The sequence below is a fragment of the Callorhinchus milii genome, unplaced genomic scaffold (assembly GCF_018977255.1).
Source record: "Callorhinchus milii isolate IMCB2004 unplaced genomic scaffold, IMCB_Cmil_1.0 Scaffold28, whole genome shotgun sequence".
NCBI lineage: Eukaryota > Metazoa > Chordata > Chondrichthyes > Chimaeriformes > Callorhinchidae > Callorhinchus > Callorhinchus milii.
This window is the reverse complement of record NW_024704769.1, coordinates 1,177,627-1,199,319: the sequence shown is the minus strand read 5'-3', so window position 1 is coordinate 1,199,319 and position 21,693 is coordinate 1,177,627. Positions and strand designations below refer to the sequence as shown.

General features: G+C 53.5%; 1 protein-coding gene across 3 annotated transcripts in view; it reads left to right on the top strand.

Moving 5' to 3' along the window:
• Positions 1 to 21,693, top strand: part of LOC103172227 (disintegrin and metalloproteinase domain-containing protein 9-like) — a 43,690-nt gene that overhangs the window by 19,856 nt on the left and 2,141 nt on the right. Inside the window, exons 10-20 of one of the 3 annotated variants that reach the window (XM_042344460.1) lie at positions 194 to 275; positions 729 to 859; positions 1,551 to 1,722; positions 2,255 to 2,347; positions 3,421 to 3,616; positions 8,186 to 8,291; positions 10,621 to 10,804; positions 11,895 to 11,975; positions 12,320 to 12,425; positions 13,440 to 13,581; positions 15,156 to 15,219. In XM_042344460.1, the coding sequence (XP_042200394.1) occupies positions 194 to 275; positions 729 to 859; positions 1,551 to 1,722; positions 2,255 to 2,347; positions 3,421 to 3,616; positions 8,186 to 8,291; positions 10,621 to 10,804; positions 11,895 to 11,975; positions 12,320 to 12,425; positions 13,440 to 13,581; positions 15,156 to 15,219 (1,357 nt within the window). Of the gene's footprint in view, positions 1 to 193; positions 276 to 728; positions 860 to 1,550; positions 1,723 to 2,254; positions 2,348 to 3,420; positions 3,617 to 8,185; positions 8,292 to 10,620; positions 10,805 to 11,894; positions 11,980 to 12,319; positions 12,426 to 13,439; positions 13,586 to 15,155; positions 15,220 to 21,693 lie in introns of those variants that run through there. The other 2 variants (XM_042344461.1, XM_042344462.1) reach the window with 2 other exon arrangements.

Sequence of the window (21,693 nt, the reverse complement as noted above, 5' to 3'; positions counted from 1 at the left end):
CACACCCCCCACCCGCCCCATTCCCTAAATTACTCCACTCGCTCTCCTCTGTATCCTCTCCCGAGTTCTCCCCCACCCTTCCATTGAAGCGGGAGGCGGTTAGTTTTGCGCTGCCGAGCCGTCAAGCGGCGTAAAGCGAGAGAGAGGGTTAATCTGCAATCTGTTCGGGTCTCCGCTCGATTTTGCCTTTCAGAAAGAAAGGGTTTGGGGGCACAGCGGGCATGGCCTTTGTGGGCACCATTTGTTCAAGGAGCCACAGTGGCGGGATCAACGTGGTAAGGCATCATTTCGCCGCAGTCGTCTTTCCGATCGCAAATCCACTTCCGCTCAGGGGTTCGAGCCCTCGCCTCGCGAGCGAGAGGACCCGGGTTCGATTCCCGGGCGGGTCAGGTCAGGGCGAAATGTTGGGCAAGTTTCCTCACCCCCCCCCCCCCCACCCCCACACACACGCGCGCACCTCTGGTTATCGGCAGTCAGTAGGAACCCGGTTGTCAGTCGATTGGGGGTTCGCTTTTCCGGGGGTAATAATCCCTTCAAAATAAATAATAATAATAATTTGGTCACTTCAACCCGCGGCTGTTTGTGGGGGGGGGGACGCTGCTGTGCGCAATTGGCTTCCGCGATTCGCCCACAAAACACACAGTGTATCCTGTGAAGCGCTTTGAGACGTCTCGAAGCCGTGACGAGGCGCCGGGTCAAACCTCGGGGTTATTGTGATTATTTTGCAGTATTCGTCACGCCCTCTGTATTTCGCCTCGATCGTTGCCCACGAGCTTGGCCACAACCTGGGCATGAACCACGACAATGATCGCGGCTGCATCTGCAGCTCCAAGTCCTGTATCATGAACGCTGGGGCTACGTAAGTCACGGCGATTGTTCTGTGTGTGTGTGTGTGTGTGCGTGTGTGTGCGTGCGCGCGGGCGGGCGGGCGGGCGGGTGGGGGTGTGTGTCAGTGAGGTGTGTGTCTGTATATACCAATAAAGGCGAAATGTCTGTCCGTCGGTCTCTGCGTCTCCTCCAATAACGCAATAACCGATTGACGTAGAGACGCGATTTCATACCCGGTCGGACAGGTCTTGCCATGCGGAGTGTCGTGGGAATATTTTTTTTTTCTTCGGGAATTTCCGATGGTTGATGAGCTATGTTTTTTTGAAATAAATGCTCCAGTTAAGCCCCCAAAATATGAGGTACGCGTGGTATTCTGTGACAAAGTAGCGACAGAGGAAAGCTACGACCTAAACAAGCTCATCGCCCATGTCTGCAATCCCAACAAGGGGACCTCGCAATCAGGAGTTCTCCCACAGGAGTCCTCCCAATCAGGAGTGCTCCCACGTATATAGATGGACAATGCGGACATGTGCCGCAGTGACTATTCGCTCTGTGACTGTCAACGTGAGCCATGGTGCTCAGTCTCAGTCTATCCAGGGCTTTGAGGAGGCTCTCCGTAGCTGCTGCCTGACCTGCTTTGAGACGCGATAAGGCGCTCGATCGAACGCAGAGAGTATTGTCGTGCGCCAATGACTCATCCTGGCCTTCGCGTCGTGTTCCAGAGGCGCCCAGAACTTCAGCAGTTGCAGCGCGGACGACTTCGAAGCCATGATTCTGAAGAAAGGGGCCTCGTGTCTGTGGAACATCCCGAGACCCGATGAGTCCTACAGCCCCCCCTCCTGCGGCAACAGGCTGGTGGATGCCGGAGAGGAGTGTGACTGCGGCTCGCCGAAGGTCAGTCGGTTGTTATCAACGTTCAACGGATTCGGTCGAAAGGTCGGCAAGTCTCTGGCCAAGCGCGAGAGGCCGAACGCTGCCGACGCTGGGATAAAAACGGGAGTTGCCGGGAACACGACACTCAGCGGGTCAGGCAGCGTCTACTGGAAGCGTTAACCGACCCAGTATTCTCTCTCCATCGATGCTGCCTGACCCACTGAGTGAGTGTGAGGGTTCCCAGCGACTTCAGGAGGGTGACTGAAGGCGCGGTCGGTCCAAGAGGAGGGTCTTGAGACGGGCCTCGAAGGAGGCCAGGGAGAGGGGGGGTGGTGGGGGGGGTTAAGAGGCGGAGGGACTGTGGGATGGAGTTCCAAAGCGTGGGTGGGGGGGGGTGGGGGCAGTGGGGCTGAAGGCCCGACCACCAATGGTGAGGTGGGAGAGGTGGGGGGAGCCGTAAAGCAGGCCGGGAGCCCGCTGAGCAGAGGGAGCGGGCGGGTTGATGGGGGGGATCGGCAAGTCATGGGGGTGATGTCCTTCTTGTGTTTGTCAGGAATGTGAGAAAGATCCTTGTTGTGAGGCGTCCACCTGCAAACTCAAGTACGGCGTTCAGTGTGCGTTTGGGAGCTGCTGCAAACACTGCCAGGTAAGCCCAGGTCCACCCTGCAGGGGCCAGCAACAACAACAACAACAACAACAACAACAACAACAAGTTACACTTGCATTGCGCCCTCCCTTTCACGTTGATAAGACGTTCCAGAGCGCTGGACGGTCAGGAGGGTTTGGACCGGAGCTGGGAGTTGGGCTCAGGAGAGTTGGAGGGCATTAGGGGTGGGAGTTGGGTTGGGAGGTTGGCCGAAAGTCCGGTCGAAGAGGAAGGTCTTTAGACGGGACTTGATGGAGGCAAGAGAAGGGGGTGAGGGTGAGGGTGAGGGATTGCGGGGTAGAGTTCCAAAGGGTGGTGGGGAGGGCAGAGAGGTTGAAGGCCCGACTGCCAACGGTGGCCAACAAACACTGTAGTCATCAGTCGCCACTGAGAGAGAGAAGATCCATCCACTAGTTAATTCCATGGCTTGAAACCAATTGAAGGCTTTTGCTGACGCCAAAATCTATTCCAACACATTATTCCGAAAAGTTAAAAGAATTTTCTCTCTCTCTCTCCTCTCTCTCCCTGAAGGGACTCATTCCCTGCTTACCTAATTCCGGAGAGTATTAGGCGCAGGTTGGCGAGAGCCAAGGCTTGGGGTGGGGGGGAGCCCAGAGTGTGTGTGTTAGGGGTAACTCCTGGAGTCTAACCAGCTCAACACGCACAGCTCGGCCATTAATATCACTGTCTGGCCAAGCTTTCCCGCTGCTTGTCCAGCTCGGACCCCCTCCCCGTTAGTTAGTTAGGGCTTTGGCTATGGGGTTCACAGGGGCTGAGGGGGAGGAGTCCCTGCCCCCGGCCAAAAGGTGGTTAAGATGGGATTTAGAAATGATTTGATGAAGAGCATCAAATAATAGGAATAACACTAACAATCCTTGTGTTTGACACAGAGCCTTAACACGTCTTCGAGACGTCTCAAAGCGCTTGGTGGAACATGCGTGGTGTAGTGTAGCGTAGTGACTGCGTATTGTGTGGAGCGGCCAATTGAGTGTGTGTGCGTGTGCGTGGCCTTTTTTTTTTGAGGTGCGCGGTGAGTAAATCTTCCAGCCACCCCCTCCTTCCCTCTCTTACAGTTCATCGCAGCCGGGACGGTGTGTAGAGCGTCCAATAATGAATGCGATTTTGCAGAGCACTGCAGTGGAGAGAGTCACCTCTGTCAGCCCGACGTCTTCGTCCAGGACGGTCACCCCTGTCAGAACAACAACGCTTACTGCTACAACGGAATGTGCCAGAGCTATGACAGCCAGTGTGTGGCTCTCTTTGGCCAGCGTAAGTCCCACCTCGTAACGGGTCAACCCATCACTTCCGATCAACAACAACAACAACAACAACAAGATTCCATTTATAGAGCGCCTTTCACGTCAGGAGGACGTCCCAAGGCGCTGCACAGTTGGGTCATGACCCGAGCAGGGGGGAAATGGTCAGGGTGAGGGGAGGGAAGGGAGGGAGAGAGGAGGGGGGAAATGGTCAGGGTGAGGGGAGGGAAGGGAGGGAGCGAGGAGGAGGAAGAGAGTCGAGAGGGGAGCTGAAGGCTCGGTCAAAGAGAAAGGTTTTGAGACCGGCCTTGAAGGAGGAAAGGGAGGAAGCAAGGCGAAGGCACTGGGGGATGGAGTTCCAGAGCCTCGGGGCTGAGAGGCTGAAGGCCCGACCACCGATAGTAGGGCGGTTGGGGCGGGGGACGTGGAGCAGACCGGAGCCAGAGGAACGGAGGGTACGGGCAGGTAGGTAGGGGGATAGTAGGTTGGAGAGGTAGGAGGGAGCAAGGCCGTGAATGGCCTTGTAGGTGAGGATGAGGATCTTGAAATCAATCCTCTGGGGGATGGGGAGCCAGTGGAGGCGAGCGAGGGTAGGAGTGATGTGGTCCCGAAGCCTGGTGCGGGACAGTACACGAGCTGCAGAGTTCTGAATGACCTGCAGCTTGTGGAGGGAGGTGGCGGGAAGGCCGGCGAGGAGAGAGTTCCCATAGTCCAGCCTTGAGGTGACAAAGGCGTGAACCAGGGTTTCAGCAGCGTGAGGGGTGAGGTAGTGCCGTAATCTGGCGATATTCCGGAGGTGATGGAAGGCGGTGCCAGTTGTGGTGCGGATGTGAGGGAGAAAGGACAGCTCAGGGTCGAACAAAACGCCGAGGTTCCTGACTGGCTTTGAGAGGTGGAGAGTGCAGCCTTGGATGCTGATGGTGTCAGCGCCTGAGGTGCGGAGGCGCTGACGTGAGCCAATCAGGAGGGCCTCGGTTTTTCGCACGTTGAGCTGAAGAAAGTTGTCTCTCGTCCAGGACTCGATGTCGGACAGGCAGGCTGTCAGGACATCGGTGGTCGTGGAGTTGAGAGTAGAGGAGGAAAGGTAGAGTTGGGTGTCATCCGCATACATGTGGAAGTTAACCCCATGTTTGCGGATGATGTCACCGAGGGGGAGCATATAGAGGGTGAAGAGGAGGGGACCGAGGACAGAGCCCTGAGGGACACCACATGAGACAGTACGGGGGGTGGAGGAGAAGCCATTCGTTGAGACGAAGTGAAGACGGTGGGAAAGGTAAGAGCTAAACCATTCAAGGACAGTGCCTTGAAGGTTGAGGTGGGAGGACAAGCGGTGGAGTAGGATAGCGTGGTCGACCGTATCGAATGCTGCCGATAGGTCGAGGAGGACGAGGAGACAGAGGGAGCCCTGGTCACAGATAGTCAGGATATCATTGGTGACCTTGACCAGGGCAGTTTCTGTGCTATGAGCAGCACGGAAACCTGACTGAAGGGGTTCAAAAAGAGAATGGGTGGAGAGGAAAGAGCGCAGTTGGGAGGCGACAACTCTTTCCAAGACCTTGGAGAGAAAGGGGAGGTTGGAGATGGGCCGGTAGCTTGATAGCTGCGACGCATCAAGGGAGGGTTTTTTCAGGGTGGGCGTGATGATGGCAGTTTTTAATGGAATGGGGACAGAGCCAGAGGAGAGGGACAGGTTTATGATGTCAGTGATGTGTGGGGCAAGAAAATGGAGCTGGGAGATAAGGAGTGGAGTGGGGATGGGGTCAAGGGAGCAGGTGGTTGGTTTTAGGGATAGGATGAGTTCAGTGACAGAGGGTGGGGAAACGGGTACGAAGGTGTGTAGGGGAGGATGGGTAGGAGTCGGAGTGTGGGAGGGAAGGGGTGGGTGGTGGGTGGAAGTTGGAGGGGAAGTGACCGCGGAGCGGATTCCCTTGATCTTGGATTCAAGGAAATCCAGCATCTCCTCGCAGTGAAGGTTGGAGGAGATGACCTGCGCGGGGTGGCGGGGGGGACGGAGGAGTCGGGATGTGGTGGAAAACAGTAGCCTGGGGTTGTTCTTCGCCTCCAGGATTATCCTGGAGTAGAAGGACGACTTGGCCGAGGCTAGAGTGGAGCGGTAAATTTTGAGGAGGTCCAGCCAGATTTGTCGGTGGACCGTTAGGCCAGATTTGACACAGGTGCGTTCAGCAGCCCGCACCTGGCATTTCAGTGAGCGGAGGTGGGTGGTGTACCAGGGGGAGGAGCGGGAGTAGGAGACAGTGCGGGAAGTGATGGGGGCAAGAGTATCGAGTGTGGAGGAGAGGATATTGTGGAGGAGGGAGAGAGGAGAAGAGGGGTCGGTGAGGGTTGAAGGCCAGAGGGAGAGGAGTTCAGAGGACTCCAAGGCATCGGTTAGGGATTGTGGGGGTAACTTCTTCCAAGGGCGGTAGAAGATGGTGGTGGGTCTGGTGGAGGTGGGGAGGGGGGTGGAGGTGGTGAAGGAGATGAAGTAGTGGTCAGAGATGGCCTTGTCGGTAATAGTGACATCCGAGACACTGAGGCCCCGGGTGATCACCAAATCGAGTGGGTGGCCGTGACTGTGAGTGGGGGAGTTTATGTGTAGGGAAAGGTTGAGTGAGGAGAGCAGGGAAGAGAAGTCTGTGGAGATGGAGCAGGAGGGGGTGAAGTGTAGGTTAAAGTCGCCCAGGATGATGAGGCGATCAGAGGAGAGGCAAAGAGATGTGAGGAGTGTTGAAATGTCAGAGATGAAGGTGGGAGAGGTTTTAGGGGGCCGGTAGAGGAGGAGGATTTTAAGGGAGAGGAATGAGGGGTGGGAGAGGGTGAGGTGCTCGAAGGAGGGGAAAGAGCCAGAGGAGTAGGGGGATAGGGCAAGTGGTGTCCTTGAGATAAGGGCAACACCACCGCCACGGCGGTTGGGGCGGGGGATGTGGTGGGAGGTGTAGCCGGGTGGCGTGGCCTCCGTGAGGGGGAAGGTGTCGCCTGGGGTGAGCCACGTTTCTGTCAAGGCCATGATATCAACGTTCTCATCAAGGATGAGATCGTTGATGACCAGGGCCTTGTTGCAGAGGGAGCGGACATTTTGCAGTCCGATGTGGAGGGAGCGGTTGACAGAAGGGTGTGTGGGAGGGGAGGGGGGTCCAGGTTGTGAGGCAGGGGTGGGGGGATGGGGATGAGGGAGGAGAGGTTGACTCCCCGGGTCTGTGTCCGGGGTGGCTGGCGAGAGTGGTGGGGAATGGGGCAGTCGGTGTGGCTGCTGCTGGACAGCCAACGCCGAGTGCCGCGGTGAGCCCGGCGGAGGATTCCCAGGCTGGAACAGAGGGAGGGGGTGGGAGGGTCAAGTGGGGATAGAAGACGAGAGGGACGGAGAGAGAGGAGGAGAGAGCGGGAGAGATGGAGAGGGGGGAGGGTTTGGGGGGAGAGAGGAGGGGGGAGGGAGGGAGGGGGTGAGGGGGCTCGGGTCAAAGCGGCAGCCATAGTGCGCACGCGGGGACCGGGAGCGAGCGGTCAGGTGGATGGCATTATCCCGCAGATTGGGGCATCGAACCCAACAGGACCATAGTGGGCTCTGATGTGAGCCCTGGGGGGGGGGGGGGGCGCAGAGGGTTTTTTTTTTTTTTTTTTTTTTTGTGCGCGCGCACTCACCTGAAAACTAATCTATGACGTCGCAGTTCCCCGCTCCGCCCCCCCCCCCCGGGGCTGAACTCGCTCCGGCGTCGAGTTTAAGTACCTGGGTCAGTAGGCCCAGGCTCCTCCCCGCGCTGTCCTGCCGCCGCTCCCCGATCAGCGAAATCCCCTGCGTCGATTTACACCTCGAACTCCACTGCTCTTCAGTTCAACGCTACTGAAGGGGCAGGGAGCGAGAGGTAATATAATACAATACAATATAGTAATAATCCTGGCACTTGCACCCGGCGCCTCATCGCGTCTTCCGAGACGTCTCAAAGCGCTTCGCAGGACGCGCTGTAAAGTGGAGTGACTGTCGATTGCGCACAGCGGCGCCCCCCACAAACGGCCGTGGATTGAGCGACCAAATTATTATTATATTTTGAGTGGATTATTATCCCTGGAAAAGCCATCCCCCTAATTGACTAACAACCGGGTTCCTCCCGACTGCCGGTAAACAGAGGCGTGAGTGTGCGTGTGTGTGTGTGCGTGTGTGCGTGGGGGGGGAATAAGGAAACTTGCCCAACATTTCGCCCTGACCTGAGCCGCCCGGGAATTGAACCCGGGGTCCTCTCGCTCGCGAGGCGAGGGCTCGAACCACGAAGCCACAGGTCTCCACGGAATGATTTCACTGCTCCCAATTGAAAGCCTTGCCAAGTCATCTTATTTTCAACTAATCCCTCGATGCAGTCTCCTTCGTGACTGACTCGTTGACCTCATGGCTGGCAGTCTCCGGCCCCAATTCGTCGCCGTTTTGTCTTGTGGATTCACGCTCACCGCAGGGCAGAGAGGGGGAGAAATCTGCGAGCCATCTGGGTTGCATTCCCAGATCTTTGAGCCGAACGGAAAGCAAGGGTTCGCTTAACGCTCGTCGGTTTGAGCTCTCTGGAGAGGGTCTGATTGCCTTTTTTTTTTGTTGCAGATGCCAAGTCTGCTCCAGAGGTTTGCTTTCAAGACGTGAATTCTAAAGGCGATCGCTTCGGAAACTGTGGAGCCAGCGGAGCCGGCCACAAGAAATGTGATAGCAGGTAGATATTTATTTGGAATAATTTGGAATTATTTGGAGTTCAAGATCCTGGTCCTCACCTTCAAAGCCCTCCCAAGGCCTCACGCCCCTCCCTGCCTCTGTGACCTCCTAACCCCCTACCAACCTGCCCGCTTCCTCCTCTCAGCGGGCTCCGGCCTGCTTTACACTCCCCCACCCCCCCCACCCCCGCCACCCCCCGCCTCGCCGCCCCACCATTAGCCCTTCAACCTCTCTGCCCCCACCCTCTGGAACTCTATCCCACAGTCCCTCCGCCTCGCCCCCTCCCTCGCCTCCTTGAAGACCCGTCTCAAGACCCTCTTCGATCGACCGCACCTTCGGGGGCCACTCTCCTACCCCCCACCCTCCCCGCCCTCCATCCCCTCCTGATCCCGACCCCCAGCTCAGGTCCAAACCCCTGATCGTCCATCGCCTTGGGACGTTCTCCCGACGTGAAAGGCTCCGTGTAAAGGAACTGTTCCTTCTTGTTTCTTTCCGTTGCCTGTGCGTGTGTCCCTTGTTAGTTCAGGCAGGTAATGGAACGTCTAAAACTTGTTGTGCCCCAACGTCAATGGTGGAGGCATTGGTTTGGTTGTGGCAGAGGGTCAGTGTGGCAGGTGACCCAACAGCAACAACAACTTGCATGTCTATAGCACCCTTCATCCAGGGTAGGACCCCGGAGAGCTTGACAGTGGCGGAGTCTGACCCCGGAGAGGCAGGGAGGGGGTAGGTGACCGTAAACGCGATCAAAAAGGAATCCTATAAAGTAGGCCGAAATAGAACTGTAGAAGAAGAACGAGCTGGGCCCGGAGAGATGGGTCTGGTGGTCTGATGTCGTGTTGCTCTAATCCAGGAAAATGGTGGGAGTTAAGCATTTCATACAGCGCCTTATCACGTCTTCGAGACGTCTCAAAGCGCTTCACAGCGTACACTGTAAAGTGACTGTATAAATCATTGGTGAGACCGGACTTAGAGACTGTGCACAGTTCCGGTCGCCGCAGTACAACAAGGATATGGGAGAAATCGAGGAGATACAGAGGAGGGCAACCAAAATGATTGAGGGAACGGAGGGACTGGACTGTGAGGAGCGACTAAGTAAATTGGACACGTTCACGCGGGAGAAGAGAAGATTGAGAGGTGACATGATCGCTGTCTTTAAGGTTCTAAAGGGGCAACTGGTCCAGGATAGTAAAACCAGAGGACACACGGCCTGCGATTAAAAGGGGGTAAATTCAGAACAAATCTACACAAATACTATTTCAGTGAGCGGCGAATAGGGAACCTGTGGAACAAGGTCCCTGGGGAGACGGTTGAAGCAGGAAATGTTGATTACCTTCAAACACAGATGAGATAGTTTTCTTTTAGGAAATAACATGTTGGGATACAGCACATAGGGAGTTCGGGACATGTGTTCATGCAACCGTCAGGGAGGTGGAAGGTGGATTAGATCTTTTTTTGTCGAGTATTTCTTATGTTCTTATGAATTGACTATATTGTGGGCGAACGCGGCAGCCAATTGCACACAGCGACGTCCCCACAAACAGCCGTGGGTTGAAGTGACCAAATTAACCATCCCCGCACCCCCTCCGCCCCCACCATCGGAGGTCGCGCTTTCAGCCACTGCGCCCCGAAACCCTGACACACTCTCTCAACCTCGCCCCCTCCCTCTCCCCCCTTTTTCAAGTCCTGCTCGAAAACCTTCCTCTTTGGCCTCCCTCCCTCCGACCCCCCCATCCTCCCCCCACACCGGCTCGGATTCAGACTCTGCCATCGTTAAGCGCTCTGAGACGCTGCGCTGCGTGGAGCCCGGGAACTGCTATATAAGTGCAACTTGTTGTTGTTGTTCTTGTTACTCAATAACAACTTTCAAAAGGGAATTTGATAGGTGTTTGAAAAGGAAAGGTTTGCAGAGTTTTGGGGTAAGAGTGGGGGAGTGGGGACTAGTTGGGTAAGAGTGGGGGAGTGGGACTAGTTGGGGTAAGAGCGGGGGAGTGGGAGTAGATGGGGTAAGAGTTGGGGGAGTGGGGACTAGTTGGGGAAGAGCGGGGGAGTGGGAGTAGATGGGGTAAGAGTTGGGGGAGTGGGGACTAGTTGGAAGCTCCTTCAAAGAGCCGGCACAGGCAGGATGGGCCGAATGGCCTCCTTCAGTGCCGTAAGGTTCCACGATGCTTTGACTTTACGCTACTGACTGGCTTTTGCCCCCTCGCTGCGGCCCCCCCCCCCGCCCACCCACTCCCCCTGCCCCCCGCGCCCCCCTGCCCGCCCCCCCCCCCCCCCATGGCGAGCCGTGCCCGGCGCCCTGTAAACCCCCTGCGGGTTGGTTCCCGCCGCAGGAACGCCATGTGTGGGAAGCTTCAGTGTGAGAACGTGGACTCGGTGCCCGTGTTCGGGATTCAGCCGTCCATCATCCAGACCCGGATCGGTGGCACCACGTGTTGGGGTGTGGATTTCCGCCTCGGATCGGATGTCCCGGATCCCGGGATGGTGAACCCCGGCACCAGGTGTACCGATGGCAAGGTACGGTCAACCCGTCTGCTCGGTGACTCGTAAATAGGCCTCTCTCTCGCTCTCTCTCTCTCTCTCTCTCACTCGCGCTCGCTCTCTCTGTCGCTCTCTCTCTGTCACTCTCTCGCTCTCTCTCACTCGCTCGCTCTCTCACTCTCTCTCTCTCTCACTCTCTCGCTCTCTCTCTCACTCTCTTGCTCTCTCTCTCTCACTCTCTCGCTCTCTCTCTCACTCTCTCACTCTCTCGCTCTCTCACTCACTCTCTCTCACTCTCTCTCGCTCTCTCACTCTCTCTCGCTCTCTCTCTCACTCTCTCTCTCACTCTCTCTCACTCTCTCACTCTCTCTATCGATCTCTCTCTCTCACTCTCTCACTCTCTCACTCTCTCTCGCTCTCTCGCTCTCTCTCTCACTCTCTCTCATTCTCTCACTCTCTCTCGCTCTCTCTCACTCTCTCTCTCACTCTCTCTCACTCTCTCGCTCTCTCTATCGATCTCTCTCTCTCACTCTCTCACTCTCTCACTCTCTCTCACTCTCTCTCGCTCTCTCTCTCACTCTCTCTCTCGCTCTCTCTCTCTCTCTGTTTGTTTGTATATTGTTGTAGCGGAGCCCAGAACACGTGGATAATTCCGCAATCCTGACAGATGGATATCTTAATAACAATCATCATAATAATAATAACAACCCCAGAGCCTCGTCCCGTCTTCGAGACGTCTCAAAGCGCTTCACGGGATACACCTTAAAGTGTAGTGACTGTGTGTTTCGTGGGCGAAACGCGGCAGCCAATTGCGCACAGCAGCGTCCCCCACACAAACAGCCGCGGCTCGAAGAGACCGCATTATCATTATTATTATTTTTTAACCAAAAAACGATTGATCGTTTTGAAGGGATTATAAAGCTCCCGGAAAAGCAATCCGCCTGACAATCCCGAAAGCGTAATAAGGCGCTGTATCAAATGCAAGGTTTATTGTTATTATTAATTATTATTACTATTATATCTGGAAGTCCCAACGGGGAGACATTCTGATCGTCTCGAGGCGCAGATCCGGTTGGGATTGCGTTGTCGTCCGTTAAGTGGTATTCTGTGGTTTTCTGCCCCGCAGATTTGCATGGACTTCAAGTGCGTCAACGCCTCCATATTAAAGTACGACTGTGACGTGCAGAAGAAGTGCAATGGACAGGGTGTACGTAAGCGAGATTATATTCCTTAAATTATTCATCTTTCCTTTTTGTTTTCCCCGTCTTCCCAACATTCTCCCGTGATATTCGTAACTGGCTTCACGACCGTTCGACAGACAAACTCTCTCCCCTCCCTCCCTCCCTCCCTCCCTCCCGCTTGCCTCTCGCGCCCCACCATCGGTGGCCTCGATTTTAGCCGCTTACGCCCCCCACCCCCACCCCGAGCTCTGTCCCCCTCTCTCCCTCCATCCCTCCGCCTTGCGCGCTCCCCCCACTTCCACTTCCCCATCAGTATTGACTTGTGTTTCCCGTGTACATGTGTCTGTGTGTGTGTGTGTGTGTTTTTAAGGTGTGTAACAGTAACAAGAACTGTCACTGCAACATGGGATGGGCACCTCCGGACTGTGTGGTCAGCGGATACGGAGGGAGTGTGGACAGTGGTCCCACCTACAATGGTGAGTAATGCTGTTTGTCTGATAGATCAGCGCGAAACCTCGGGCAAGTTTCCTTCCTCCACACACACACACACGCACACACACACACGCACACGCACGCACGCGCACACACACACACGCACACACACACGCACACGCGCACACACAGACACACACGCCTCTGTTTACCAGTAGGAACCCTAATAATAATTTGGTCACTCAACCCGCGGCTGTTTGTGGTGGGGACGCTGCTGTGAGCAATTGGCTGCCGCGTTTCGCCCACAAAACACACAGTCACTACACTTTGTGGTTGTATCCTGTGAAGCGCTTTGAGACGTCTCGAAGCCGTGATGAGACGCTGTATCGAACGCGGGGATTATTGCTATAATATGATATTTCAAGGGGCCAATTAATTTCTGGCGGCAATAAACATTTTAATGTAATTCATAGCGTGCGTGTGTTTTTGTGGTCTGTCTGTCTGACTGTCTGACTGCCTGTATGTGTGTGTGTGTGTGTCTGTGGCTGTCTGTCTGTGTGTGTGTGTGTGTGTGTCTGTGTGTGTCTGTCTGTCTGTCTGTGTGTGTCTGTCTGCCTGTGTGTGTGTATATGTGTCTGTGTGTGTGTGTATATGTGTGTCTGTGGCTGTCTGTCTGTCTGTCTGTCTGTCTGTCTGTGTGTGTGTGTCTGTCTGCCTGTGTGTGTGTATATGTGTCTGTGTGTGTGTCTGTGGCTGTCTGTCTGTGTGTGTGTCTGCCTGTGTGTGTATGTGTATGTGTGTGTCTGTGTGTGTGTGTATGTGTGTGTGTGTCTGCCTGTGTGTGTGTGTATGTGTGTGTCTGTCTGTCTGTGTGTGTCTGTCTGCCTGTGTGTGTGTGTGTGTCTGTGTGTGTGTGTATGTCTGTGTGTGTGTGTCTGTCTGCCTGTGTGTGTGTATATGTGTCTGTGTGTGTGTGTGTGTCTGTGTCTGTCTGTCTGTGTGTGTGTGTGTGTGTGTGTCTTTGACCTGAACAGTCCCTGTCGATCATTCCTTCCCAGATAAAGACACATCCCTTCGAGATGGGCTGCTGGTGTTTTTCTTGCTGGTGGTGCCCCTGATGGCTTTGGCGGCCTTCGCGTTCGTCAAAAGGAATCAGCTGCAGAGGAGGTTCTGCCGGAAGAAAAGATCACAAATATACAAGTAACGTCTCCAAACCCGGACGCACTTAAACGTGTCGCGCGGGCTGATCGCGCGTTTGCTCGATCAGTTGTAGAACGCGATCTGCTTCAAACGCAACCAGCGAACGCTCACTCTACACACACACACACACCCCACCACCACCACCGCGGCTTAAGAGGAGGGCATTGCTAGGGTAGAGTTCCGCAGCGCGATGCTGAGCTGGGGGGAGTGGGGTGGGGGTGGGGGGGCGGTGGTGGGGGAGCTGATCGTAGACACGGTCGAATTAGGATGGTCTTCAGCTGAGACCGGACGGAGGGGAAGGCAGGGATCGAGGCGGAGGGATAGAGGGAGAGAGTGACCAGAGTTTTCGGGGGCGCAGAAGCTGAAAGGATGGAGGAACGGAGGGCGCGAGGTGGAGGCGGGCGGTGGAGTTGGAGGGCTGAGCGGGTGGGAGAGGTCGGGAGGTGCCAGGGGCGAGGAGGGGGGATTTGAAGACGATCTTGCAGCCGATCCCGGACACAACCGGGGGAGGCCTTCGGTTTGCCAGCTCCAAAAACAATCCAACGTAGTACTCGAATCCAAGTTGGTTACAGATCGTAACATGATCTTAAGGTTGACTACATTCGTAACCGCTCGAGCATTGCAACTGCGGCCAAGCAATCTGTGTTGGCTGAGGTCCTGAGTATAAACTTAGTCCTGATGTTTCAGCTGCCGATCTTTCTGGTTGGAATAAAGCCACAATATCATTGCAACACGACCTCAAAGCCGGTTACATTTCCCATTGGCTTAGCCACTAAACATATAAGTTGGGTTTCAAAACCCAATGGTCCTTAATCCCCCCCCGGCTCAGTCTGCTTTGCCTCTGGAGCTGTAGCACAAATGGGAGTGAGTTTGAAGGGTCGGGGCTGGTCGCAAACGGACTTTGTCCTTCAATACTCACTGTCTGACCTCTGTTTTCCGGTTGGATTCTGGCAAACTCTCTTCTCCCATCAAGCCACGGTGATGTAAGCCATGAGGCATTTCCCTCGGCCCCCCTCCCCTCCTCCCCACACACCACAATACATGGCACGTAATCCAGTCTGTTCGGGCTGAGAGAGAGAGACTGGGAGAGAATTTTTGATCGATGTGTCAACGTTTAGTTGGTGATAGTTGGAGTTGAGATGCAGATCAGCCATCAAACTGCGTATTTCGCCCACAAAACACACAGTCACTCCACCTTACGGCATAACCCGTGAAGCGCTTTGAGATGTCTCAACGACTTAATAAAGTTCTACATCAAATGCAAGGATGATGATGATGATGATGATGATTATTATATGATTTAATAGAATGGCAGAACAGGCCTGAGGGGCTGAATGGCCTACTCCTGTTCCTTATATAATAATATTAATGATAATAATCCGAGCACTTCAAACCACGACTGTTTGTGGGGACGTCGCTGTGCGCAATTGGCTGCCGCCTTTCGCCCCTCGAAAATATGCCGCCATTTTGGTTTGAAGCGCTTTGAGACGTCTCGAAGAGGGGCTGGGGCGCCTGGTCAAAGGCGAGGATCACAGCATAATGTTGTTATTATTGCCTTCCGCGTTCGAAAATAGGTCGGAACCCAGAACTGGATCAGAAGTTCCCGGAAGAGAGGCCAACAACGCGGTAAAAGAAGGGGTGAGTAAGCAGTCAAGTTGGAAATGGAAAGGGAACCCCAATAGGGCCTATCCAAGAGCTGCTCCTGGTGGGAACTATCGGGGGTTTAAGTGGCTCAATATCACACGCAGTCTGTCTCCGTGAATGATCGCACATACTCCGAGAGAGAGAGAGAGAGAGAGATGGGGGGGGGGTGGGGGCGGTGGGTGGGGAGAGATCATTATCTCTGATGACTTCCTCTCGAGCCCTTTGTTGTCTGTCCGATGTCCTCCTATTTTTACGCATGAACATTCTCTTCACAAATTCCTCTCGGGATGCGGTCGGAACTCGAACCGTGACCTTTTGAGCGGCCGTGAGTCAGGCCGGTATTTGGGTCAAAGTTGTTTTGTGACCTCCCAGGAGGTCCTCACCTTTAAAGCCCTCCAAGGCCTCGCTCCCCCTCCCTACCTCCGTGACCTCGTAAACCACCGCACCCCACCACCACCACCACCACCACCACCAACCTCCGCTCAGCGGTCTCCGGCCTGCTTAATTTCCCCCCCACCCCGCCCGCCCCATCGTTGGCGGTCAGGCCTTCAACCTCTCTGCCCCCAACCCTCTGGAACTCCATCCCACAGTCCCTCCGCCTCCCCCCCCCCCCAGCCCTCGCCTCCTTCAAGACCCGTCTCAAAACCCTCCTCTTCGACCGCGCCTTTGGTCACCCTCCTACCCCCCACCCTCCCCGCCCTCCATCCCCTCCTGATCCCAACCCAGCACCTCTATATAGACTGATATTAACAGTGAGCCCCTCTATATAGTCTGATATTAACAGTGACACCTCTATATAGACTGATATTAACAGTGAGCACCTCTATATAGACTGATATTAACAGTGAGCCCCTCTATATAGTCTGATATTAACAGTGACACCTCTATATAGACTGATATTAACAGTGAGCACCTCTATATAGACTGATATTAACAGTGAGCACCTCTATATAGACTGATATTAACAGTGAGCACCTCTATATAGACTGATATTAACAGTGAGCACCTCTATATAGTCTGATATTAACAGTGACACCTCTATATAGTCTGATATTAACAGTGACACCTCTATATAGACTGATATTAACAGTGACACCTCTATATAGACTGATATTAACAGTGACACCTCTATATAGACTGATATTAACAGTGACACCTCTATATAGACTGATATTAACAGTGACACCTCTATATAGTCTGATATTAACAGTGAGCACCTCTATATAGTCTGATATTAACAGTGAGGACCTCTATATAGTCTGATATTAACAGTGAGCACCTCTATATAGTCTGATATTAACAGTGAGCACCTCTATATAGTCTGATATTAACAGTGAGCACCTCTATATAGTCTGATATTAACAGTGACACCTCTATATAGTCTGATATTAACAGTGACACCTCTATATAGTCTGATATTAACAGTGAGCCCCTCTATATAGGTGTGTTGTAGGACACTTCGCTCTAAATCACTGCCGGTTCATGTCTTGTCTCCCATTTATTAGTGGAGTTCCCTGTAGCTCAGGGGTTAGAGCCCTCGCCTCACAAGCGAGAGAGGACCCGGGTTCGATTCCCGGGCGGGTCAGGTCAGGGCGAAAGGTTGGGCAAGTTTCCTTACCCCCCCCCCCCACCCCCCCCCCACACACACACACGCGCGCACCTCTGTTTACCGGCAGTCAGTAGGAACCCGGTTGTTGGTCAATTGGTGAATTGTGTTTCTGGGGGTAATAATCCCTTCAAAAATAAATAAATAATAATAATTTGGTCACTTCAACCCGCAACGGTTTGTGGGGACGCTGCTGCGCGCAATTGGCTGCCGCTTTTCTATTTGTGTCTGTGTGGGGTGGGGGGTGTTGAGGGAGGAGACAGGGAGTTAATGTAATTTTTGACAGTCAATAACAGCCAATTCTGGCCCGAATTTCCTTTTTAAGTTAACTTTTTTGAATGACTACCTCAGCTGACCTCCAGTCAGTCACCAGTACTTTTTCGGGGAGTGCGTGTGTGGAAAGACCACTTTACACAGATAAATCCTCTCTTTAAGCAAAATTGCTATTACAAATTTTGTGATTTATTTTCCCTAAAAATGTCCAATATCAATATCCTCGACAGCGACATCAATGGCTGAGCTGCGTGTGGGTTTGGCTGGTGGGACTCCAGCAGTTACCCCAACGCACGCTCTGGGCCCCCCCTCCCCAAACCTTGGCTCTCGCCAACCTGCGCCTAATACTCTCCGGAATTCGGTAAGCAGGATACGTCCCACCAGAGAGAGAGAGAGAGAGCGCATTCCATTCCAATCTCTCTCGGGGGTTTCAAGGGGTGTGGGGGGGGGATGTGGAGCAATTCTCAGTCGGGTTTGGAGACTCTTAAGCCACGGTGACGGGTTTCCGTGTGTGTCGGACACCCGTCCTTCGGGGCAAAAAAAAAATTGTCCAACACAAGGAACAGAATAATAATAATAATAATCCTTGCATTTGATATAGCGCTTTTCAAGTCTTTTAGACGTCTCAAAGCCTCTAGAAGTTGGAAAGAAATTAGAATAACCTGATTTAATGTTCAAGATCCTATGTTTCCCCCAACATTTCTCTGCCCTGCCCCTTGGCAATGGGTATCTGCTGGATTCCGTCTGTGCCAATTCTGATCCCTAACCACGAGAGAGTGAATGAGGAATGGTCTGGATATATGGTGAGCGTCTGCTACCTGGTGGTTGAAATCAGAATAGACTGTATTTTCATCCAACTCCAACGCTCTCACACCCTTTTTAATATAGAATTACACGGAATATACAGCACAGAAACAGGTCTATGTTAGCGTTTACACTCCACATAATCACGACCCATATACCCAACCCCATCAGCATAACCTTTCTCCCTCATGTACCTGTCAGGCTTCCCCTCTAAATACATCTACACTATATTATACTGTACTATACTCTGCTCCTCAACTGCTCATTGCGGTTCCACATTCCCACCACTCTCCGGGTAAAGACGTTCCTTCCGACTGCCCTACTTGACTTATTGGTGACTATTTTCTATTGATGGCCCCTGGTTTTGATCTCAGCCCACAAAACACACAGTCACTCCACTTTACCGTGTGTCCCGCGAAGCGCTTTGAGACGCCTCGAAGACGTGATCAGGCGCTGTGCCAAAAACCAGGATTATTATTATTATTATTATTATGAGGGGCATTGTTTTTATTCTCTGCCCTGGAGTGTGGGGCCATCAGAGAAATTGCCACAAAAGATGACCAGACAACGAGTCACGTTGTACGTGGCCCTATGTGGAAACATCTCCTTCCCTTTGGATTGAGTTGTGCTGCTTCAGGTTCCCGCCCGCACTTTCCGCCCCACTATTTTCATTTGGGCCTTCAGCATCTCTGTCCCCCCACCCTCTGGAACTCTACCCCGCAATCCCTCCCCCTCACCCCCCTCTCTTATCTCCTTCAAGTCCCGTCTAAAGACCTTCCTCTCCGGCCAGTGGGGGGAGGGGGGGAACATGGATCAACAACAACAACTTCCATTTAGGCCCCTCTCGCAGGGTAATGTCCCAGAACGTTTGACAGTGATGGAGGGGGTGGGAGGGGAGGTCAAAGATGAAGGTCAGGGTGACCTGAAGTTGGGGAAGGAAGAGGGTGAGGCGGAGGGATTTGGGGGAGAGAGTGACAGAGGTTGGGGGGGGGCGTAGCGGCTGAAAGCGCAGCCACAGATGGTGGAATGGAGGGCGCGAGGGGGGCAAGCCAGAGCCCGCTGAGCGGGGGTCCATATGGTCAAATATGGGGGTGGGGGCCTGGGGGTAACTTTTCCTCATCTAAATTGGCCGAATCATTACAAGAAGTTGAATGACTTGTGGTGGACGCTGCTGTGTGCAATTGGCTGCCGCGTTTCGCCCACAAAACACACAGTCACTACACTTTACAGTATATCCTGTGAACGCTTTGAGACGTCTCGAAGAAGAGTGTCTGTCCAGCGCCTTGGGACGTCCTCCTGACTCGAAAGACGCTGTGTAAATGTAACGTGTTGGCGTGATAAGGCGCAACAACAAATGCAACGATTATTATTATTTATTATAACTTTGAACTGTTGGTTTACCCTGAACTGAACCTGTTTCTTCGGGAAGGTTAGAGCATGAGGTTTGATAATCATTTACTTCTGTTATCTTATACCCTGTGACACAATGTTCATCATATTATGGTATTTTTTTTTGCTGATACAGTATTTGCAAAGACGGGGCTTTTATTTTTTTTTACCAAAATCAATAAAACCCTCAGAACAACTCTGATACGTCGATCGATAATACTCTGAGATTGACTGTCAAACACCGTTTACAATTGCTACTTAATAATAACAGTAATAATAATAATAATAACAGTCCTTGCATTTGATATAGCGCCTTATCACGTCTTCGAGACGTCTCAGAGCGCTTCCCAGGAAAGTGTAGTGACTGTACATTTCGTGGGCTGTAAACGGCGTGTGATTTGCGTTCAGGAGTCCAAACTTTTTAAGTTGACCGAAGTTCGGGGGTGGGGGGGGGGGGGGAGGGGGAAAGGCTCGAACTATTTACCATCGGTGGATTGTTAATCAGTGATGGGATTGGCTTTAATATCTAAGCTCTGTTACATTTGGAATTTGGTTAATTGGAGCGAGTTCCAAAGTTGGTCTGATCTTCGAGATATGTCTCTTGTTGTCGAAAGACTTCGTCAGAAAACAGCCTTTCATTCCACTGCTGAGAACTGTTTTCAACCCATTTGTTCTGAGGACAGAAGCGGTTTAATATGAGGGCAAAGTCCTTGGGGTGGGAGGGAGGTGGTGGGGGGGGTGGGGGTGGGGGGGGCGGTGGGGGGGTGGGGGGTGAGATGTTAAACCGGTTTGCATTTGCCTGTTCAGGCATTTGATGTGGTGTTTCCAACGTTGAGATCCCCACGGCACGAGATGGGAGTCTCTCTCTCTCTCTCCCTCAGTGTCTCGGCCAACAAATAAAATTGGTCCCTCGATCGATGGCTGTTCGTGGGGTGGGGGGGGGGGGGGGGGCGGTGGGGGGGTGGACTCTGCTGTGCGCAACTGGCTGCCACGTTTCGCCCATAAACACATAGTCACTGTGCTTTACGGTGTGTCCCGTGAAGCACTTTGAGACTCGTTGACGACATGATAAGGCGCTACATCGAAAGCAAGGATTATTATTATCATTATTATTATTTTATTATTAAGGTACTGAATATAGGAGGTATGAACAGTGAGTGGGCTGCGGAGAAACACATCGAAGGGGCAATTCGAAAGAGATCTCGGGTGTTTGTTGATTTATTGCCCTCCCAGGCAATTATTGTGGATTATTATCATTATTATTATTATTATTGCAAATGGGATCCAGGGCTGAATTTCAGGGCCAGGGGAGCGGGGGGAGCCGGGGGGAGCCGGGGGGAGCGGGGGGAGCCGGGGGGGGGGGGGGAGCGGGGGGAGGGGGGGGGGGGGAAGGTGACCAAAGGTGCGGTCGAAAAGAAAGGTCTTCAGCCGAGTCCTGAAAATAGGAAGCGAGGGGACGAGGGGAAGGGAGTGGGGAAGGGAGTCCCAGGGCCTCGGGGCACAGGGGCTGAAGGCACGGCCGCCGAGGGTGGAGCGGAGGACTCGGGGGACGAGGAGGAGGAACGAAGGCAACGGGTACTGTGCTGAGGAGAGAGGAGGTCAGAGAGGTCGGGGGGTGCAGAGGAGTGCAGGGACTTGAAGACAAGGCTGAGGACCTTACCCACTGTGTGGGCGAAACGCGGCGGCCAATTGGGCACAGCAGCGTCGCCACAAACAGCCGTGGGTTGAAGTGACCAAAAAGCCATCCACCTAATTGACTAACAACTGGGTTCCTACTGACTGCCGGTAAACAGAGGCGCGTGTGTGTGTGTGTGTGGGTGTGTGCGTGTGTGAGTGTGTGGGGGGGGTGGGGGGGTGGGGGGGGAGTAAGGAAACTCGCCCAATGTTTCGCCCTGACCTGACCCGCCCGGGAATCGAACCCGGGTCACGTTGAGCGGATGTCTCAAAGCGTCTCCCCCTGTTGGTACCTGATCAGGTAGAAAATGTAGTAGTTTACGAACACAGGAAAATATAAAGTATAACAAAAGTTTTTAAAAAAATAAGAAGAATTTGGTCAAACGACTGACTGTTTGTGGGGACATCGCTGTGCGCAATCGTTTTGCCCACAAAATACACAGTCACTCCACTTTCCAGTGTATCCCGTGAAGCGCTTTGAGACGTCTCGAAGATGCAATGAGGCGCCGGATCGAATGTGAGGATTATTATTATTATTACGTGAAGGCAATCCCATTTCGATTGAAGAAAACAACCGAAGCGCGTGGAAAATAGGTCAACCTCTTGCTTCTTAGCCGTGACGTTGGACGATATGCTTAATCCCGTGTCATCTAACGCACAAGTACCTGTTCCTGTCCGCATAGAACCTGTATCCTGCGGACGACAGTGTAAGCTGCCTCGGC